Source organism: Pinus tabuliformis, chromosome 7, assembly GCF_031772625.1.
Source record: "Pinus tabuliformis cultivar Carrire ecotype Pingquan chromosome 7, CPIR1, whole genome shotgun sequence".
NCBI lineage: Eukaryota > Viridiplantae > Streptophyta > Pinopsida > Pinales > Pinaceae > Pinus > Pinus tabuliformis.
The window spans coordinates 698073320-698080064 of NC_142293.1; the positions used below are offsets into that span (position 1 = coordinate 698073320).

Sequence of the window (6745 nt, forward strand, 5' to 3'; positions counted from 1 at the left end):
ATCTATTTTTTTAGTATTTATTGTTATGAAATATTTTGAATTTAAATAAATTAAAACATTAATTTTTAATATATTCTAAGAAAAAATTAATTTCATAAATCAATAAATTTCTTTTTTAGTTAAGCTGCTCTATTAAGCGGTCTTGCAACACTTGTTTTAAAAGAATTGTTAATTTTGCATTCAATCATATGATTTTTTATTTAATTGTCAAAATTATGACATCAATATAATCAAACAGATTTTTGAGTGGGAAGGTATTTAGGTTTTGATGTAGTTAAGGCTTTGATCACTTGATATCTCTGAGTGAATTTTATAGTGCATCTCTAACTCTTGACATGTGAATCCGGGAAGTGCAATAAGTTTCCAAAAGTTTTGACCCTCATCCCTCCACTTCCACTTGGTATTCTAAGCCACATGCATTAAGCAACACACACCTTGTTGTCATCTCCAAAGATAATTGTCCTACAATCTATAGATAACATCAAATGCATTTACACACAAAGGGAATATAAACTATAAGAAGAAGAAGTGCATTCAAGGAATAAACAAACAAAAAAAATACAAATAAAAGAACTCAATTCACTTTTATAAATTTGTTGTTCTTCAACTTAGAACCTATGCTTCCAATGATGACATTCTAAACCAAAGTATACAACAAGCACCTTAGAGGTCACTTATTATTATATTTACAATAAATATTTATCACATAAAAAACATTAACCTTATTAGTGCAATAGATTTACCCATATTATTAACTTAATACTGAACATTGGAATTTATAAAATTTAACTTTCAAAAATAAATATATTTTTTATATTATTTAAAAACTGTTTTTCAAATATTTGATTTTACCCTAACTTAAAATTAAATAGGGTTAAAAAAACTATTTATCAAATATTTGATTGTAAAATATAAATGTGAAACCGCACTCATATCATAAATAAATTACTGTCATATCAAAAATAAAGTAGTGATAAAGTACTGAGTCATATAAAGTAGTGATATGAAACAAAGCTGTGACAACTTTATCCCAACTACTACACCCAACTTGACATAGATCGCAAACTCAGGTCAAACTTGATTAGGGCGAGACAAACCGAACACAAAAATGACCACTAATATGTGGCTTCAAAGGGGCAAAGTGCCTACCAGCACGTACAGTGGCATTTTGCAGGTGTAAATCTTGTTTTCATTACCCCACGCCTCTCTGAACCTTCTCAATACGGTTTCATTCAGAAGATCGACGCCCGTCTCTCTCGCTGTGACCACCGTAGGGGAAGATTTGTACGATAGCAAGAATTTTTCCAACGACAGTTCTCTCTCCATCTCCATTACCAAAGGATTACCTTCGCTGCCCTGTCCATTTTCTAGCACTGGCTCGAAGGGGAACGGCAGCTTCATGTATCCATCTTTTACTATATCTATATCCATCTTTGGTTGCCGGTAAGGTATGGTTGACTCCAGGAATTCCGCACAAACTGCATCCACAGCGGGGCTGACGCTGAGATTCGCATAAGTCCACACAGCAATCACACCCCCTGGTTTGCGCAGGAGGCGTTTAACTTGAGAGTAAAAGGTGTCGAGGTTGAACCAGTGGACTGCCGTGGCCACCGTCACCAGATCCACCGATCCCTCCTCCCCCACAATCGAAAAGAGCTCTTCATCCGTCATGACGGGCGGAGTGACAGCATACGTCACTTTCGGATGCCTCCGCGCCAAATCCAACTGCTCCTTGCTTCTGTCTGTGGCAATCACGCGATCGTAGTGCTCTGCAATCTACGCTCTCATCATTTCATTAAATCTAGGCGGCAATGATCACATAATTTCGTGTGAAACTTGACAATTACTAGAAATGAAAAAAGAAAGCAAGAGAGTGAAATGAAATGAAAGAAGAGGGTAAGAAAGGTTACAGAAACAGAAGCTTGGCCATTGCCTGCACCCACGTCCCAAGCCAGTTGGTGATTGGCAGTTAGAGATGCCAACATGGAAAACAACGATGCAGGATAACCAGGCCTGCTCTCTGAGTACTGCTTTGCTTGTTTATCAAATGGCCCCGCCATTTCTCCTCTGTATTTTCGCGCAGTCCGCTTCCGGGTTTCTCGCTCATGCCCACACACGATTTATAGAAAGTGCGCACGATTTAAGCACATTTGTAGTACATGTGGTAATGTGCCTTATCTTCTTCCTTGGAATTTTATTTTTATTTTTATTTTTATTTTTTTTAATGGTTTAAAATGAATTTTTAAATATATAAATCAATTAGATTTTTAAATATATAAATGAATATTTATACAAAATTTCAAATAAATTTATTAAAAAAAAGTTTGCAAACTTAATTTTTTCCATTTAAACAAATTTCCATAAAATTTTAAATAAATTTCATCTAAAATATATATATTTAGAAAATATCTTCAAAATTTAAAATAAATAAACAACAACACAATAATTTTTCACTATAAATTTAACAACTAACTAAATTATGATAAATTTTTTGTAGTAAATAAAAAAAACAACACAATAATTCAATATATAACGTGCAATGAAAATAATGATCGTATATTGAAGAATGCTAGAGTGTGAAAGTCCAAAGCTTCATGTACAGGTTCCTGTAAGTGTTTGTGTATTGATCACATAGAAGAGACGAGCAAGCTTCGCGTCTGAAGCCCCTACAACAAAATTGGTATCAAAGCCAGTGACGTCTCGTTCATTTCAGTTAGTACTCAAAATCTATGAGTCTCTAAAATGGATAATTCTAGAAGATCAGTGTCTTTCAGAGAGCTTGAAGTTGAAGAACAAGCTGAAGAAAACCCATTAAGAGATACGTTTTCTTCATAATCTAAAAAGGTTATAAATTCTTCAAAACTCGAATATTTTGAAAGTCAACCTGCACCTAAGTGGTGTGTGCCCAGTATCTCCTTGTCAAAAGTATATGCTGACTTATCTATGTTCCATCTTAAAGCTGTAACTAGAATATCTATCAAAGAAAGTATTAGTCAAATACAAGAGAACTCAGATTCTGTACAAACACTTCCTTTTCTTGACACTAAGAAACTTCAAGTTGAAGCCAAAAGATTGGGAACCAAATATTTGCATCCCGGGTGCATAAGGGTAGGGATCAATCCCTTAGTCCATAGAGGACTTAATACTTTTGTTCTTGTCACAGTTAGAGATCTGACACATAACAAGTATTCAAATTCATTGATAGGAGGAATGGTTGCTCCATTATCAAATGAACCAGTATACTTTAATTGCTACCCCAACTTTTCTATATATACATTTGATGAGCACATCAAGGATATTTTACAACTACAGATTCAAACAACAGGGTTTGATATGAAGAAAAAGAGAAATAATATTGCCATTCAAACTCGTGGTTGTTTTAGACACACAAATACCCTCTATCCTGCAGCTCTCCATGCTCCCAGTAAAGAATCCAAATCTAGTGTGGTTGTTCTAACAGATACCCAGAATCAAAAGATAGAACATCAGATTATTAAATGGGAGGACCTAAGTTTCCCAGAACATTGGGTTGTTGATAACCCAAAACCTCCAACATTGCAAAAGATTACTTCTGTTGATATACAAGAAGGACCATCATCTGTTGTAGTATCCTTTCCTAAAAGATCTAGAATAGATCGTAGTAGAATTAATTTAGCTTGCAAAGCATCATCCATGTATATTGATCCACAAGTAGTAGATATTGCAAGTTCTTTTACACCATCTGTAAATTGCCCTCATATAGATATGTTTGAATATGCCTAGATTGTAAATTTTTCATCCCTACAAGTCATTTGCCCAAGCTGCAATCAAAAGATAAATCTCAGTAGCCTTGCTGATTCTGTCATACATCAGAACCACCATCCAAGGACAAGAGTATCTCCTCCTACAACTTCTATCACTCCGTGTCCAAATCCTAAGTGTTCTGAAATACCTTTCCCTCATGATACTGATCATGTATTAATGATTCATGAGCTTCCATCTTTGGAAAATGAAGACCCCCGCCTCAAAGACATGTTTAGCAAAATGCGTCCTACTGGTATGCCTCACTATGGTTTAGGGTATCTGGAACAACTTGATGAAATAATCCCTCAATCCAGATTTGACAACTTTGTGCCTTCTGATTGTAAGAAGCCGTCAAAACGAGAAATGCACAAGTTCTTTTCAGTTATGGAAGGATGTAGGAAGCATACAATTAATCATCAATGATGAAAAATATGCTTAATTGGGATTTATACACTCATCCTGAGGCTAAAAGTTTTGACCTTACCACTCCATACCCAGAAAAAATCAGATTATCCCATGAATGGAAAACATACATGCAAAAGAACAATGTCTAGTTGTCTTTTTGTGAATGGAAGAGGAAACAAGAAAATACAGTGTACAAATGGCAGATGCTCAATCATCCTCAGCAAAACATTCTTTGACTGCCATAGATGGAAGTAAAATTAAAACTCCTACCACCTTCCCTCCTTACAAAGGCATTGTATTAGGAGAAGCACAGAATAGTGCTAAAGCCATTCTGCTGGTCATAAAAGATGACAGTTCCAATGGCATTGATGGTAGGATACAGAAAGCCAGTGAACAAAGAAACTGGACAAATACAACACTTAAAGAGCTAGAAATGAATTGTGCAAAGTCTATTGAAGTTAAAAAATATTTTGACAGTATACAAGTCTCTGTAAATCGTATTAACAGAACTCTGAATGATGTGAACTATTCCACTACTGTATTGAAAGGTTTTGTTAAAGAATCCTTAACAAGGATAGAAGATGTTGAAAGGAAAGTAGATATGGGAAAACAATCTACTCGGGAATCTATTGAAGAACTGTCTCAAAAATTTGATAAACTTCATATAGCCTCCAAAGACAAACTGATTCCTGTTTTTTCTCTATTCAAGAGATCTGTAAATATTCAGCATCCTGTTAGGCCTGTTAATAGATTTCCTTCTCTCTTCCCTAACGAAATGGCAGAAGAAAAATCTGAGCCAATGATTATCTCCTCACTGTTTAAAGAAGTAGAGCAACCTGAAAGCTCAGAACCACATCTGTTCCCTATCTATGAGCCTCTCCAAAGTCAATAAACCAGGTATCCAACACCTGATCTTAGTGGAAAATGGAAACTTCCAGAAACACATAACTTCCATCCTGAATCACACAGAGAATGGAATATTGACAATTTGAGTGTTGCTCAGATTCGACAAATGATAGATCTTATGTTTACAGAATACAAGCTCATGTGCCTAAGGGGAAAAAATGAAATAGAAGCTTGTAAATCTATTGTTTAGTGCTTTACTGGAATTTTGTTGAGATGGTGGGAAACAGAGTCATCACCAGCAATAGTGGCAAAAATGGAAAATGAAATCTTGAAAGATGAAGCGAGAGATATCATTCATAATTCTGATGGAGATCCACAAAGAAATATGATTGGGGCACTAACTTCATTCATTTTAGAACATTGGTGTGGAGGAGAACTTGAACTTGCCAATAAGCATGAGATAATTCTCATATATATTAAATGTAATAAAATGTCTCATTATGAAGATTTTCATAGAGACTGGATTCAGAGAATATATGAGGTTAAAGATAGAAAAAATATCTTGTGGAAACAAATCTACTTAGCAGCATTGACTTCAAAATTTGTAGATTATGTAAGACAACAAGACGCTTTTCAATTTCCTTTTGAATCCTTTACTTGGGGAGAAATATACAACATCATAACAAAAGTTCTGGTAAATTTATGCACTAGCATGAAAGTTAATAAATCTCTGCAGAAGATGTCAAAATTACCAGACAACAAATCCATCTGTAACAAGTATGGTCTCACTATATATGACCCCATATTAAAAAGAAGAAAAGCTAAAAAGAAGGCCAAGAAAGAAAGAAGACAAGAATACAGAAAATATCCATAGAGGAAAAGAAAAGGGACCAAGAAAGGATACTATAGGTATGTGCCAAAAAAACATTACTATGAACCCAAAGATATTCATCTGTAGACACATAAGAAAGATCAGTGGAATAAATTGATTTGTTGGCTCTGTGGCCAACCTGGACATACCTCCAGCCATTGTCCTTTATCAGAAGAATCTAAGAGAAACGGAGGAAAGAAATCCTTTGAAGCTGCAAAAAAGAAAAGGACAGTAAAAACAGAAGGCATGGTGCCAACCCTATGTTATAAATGTGGTTCTAAGAATCACAAATCTGAAAATTGTCCAAACATCTCATTTAGAGAACAGATACAACAACAACAACTCTGTTCAACATCTGAATCCTCTGAAATTTCTTCTTCAAAATGCTCTGATGAAGAATTAAACATGCACATGAATGAATGTGACTGCACTAATTCAGACAACTGTTAGTGTGAATCAAGCACTAAATTAGAAATCTCATCTGATGAAGACCATGTTTCTCAGCAAAAGGAGAAGGTTCTCATGGCACAAACCATGGACAATGCAGAAACAAAGCTACTTGCCCAGATCAGAACAGTGGGAGAAGGAGAAATGAAGGAGAAGTTACTAGAAACTTTTCTAAGCACAATGCACAAAAATCAGGGGAGCAGTAGCAAGACTGCCTCTAAAACTGAACCAAAGGCATTATTCATCGATGCCTCATTTGAAAGAAATACAAGATTTTTCCAAAGAAGCCAACAGAAATCTAAAGCGAGAGCCCTCACATTAGGAGAAGTCAGCCAAGAGATTCATCATCTCAAAAAAGAATTGTCTCTCTAAAAGAACAGGTCTATGAGTTAG

General features: G+C 35.1%; 1 protein-coding gene across 1 annotated transcript; it reads right to left on the reverse strand.

The window, feature by feature from the left end:
* Nucleotides 1-932: 932 nt before the first annotated feature.
* Nucleotides 933-2141, reverse strand: LOC149249425 (uncharacterized). The gene is made up of 2 exons (XM_089456248.1): nucleotides 1911-2141; nucleotides 933-1776 (listed from the first exon to the last, which is right to left on the reverse strand). The coding sequence occupies exons 1-2, from the start codon at nucleotides 2058-2060 to the stop codon at nucleotides 1129-1131; spliced, it is 798 nt and encodes a 265-aa protein (XP_089312374.1). The 5' UTR covers nucleotides 2061-2141; the 3' UTR covers nucleotides 933-1128.
* Nucleotides 2142-6745: the final 4604 nt, after the last annotated feature.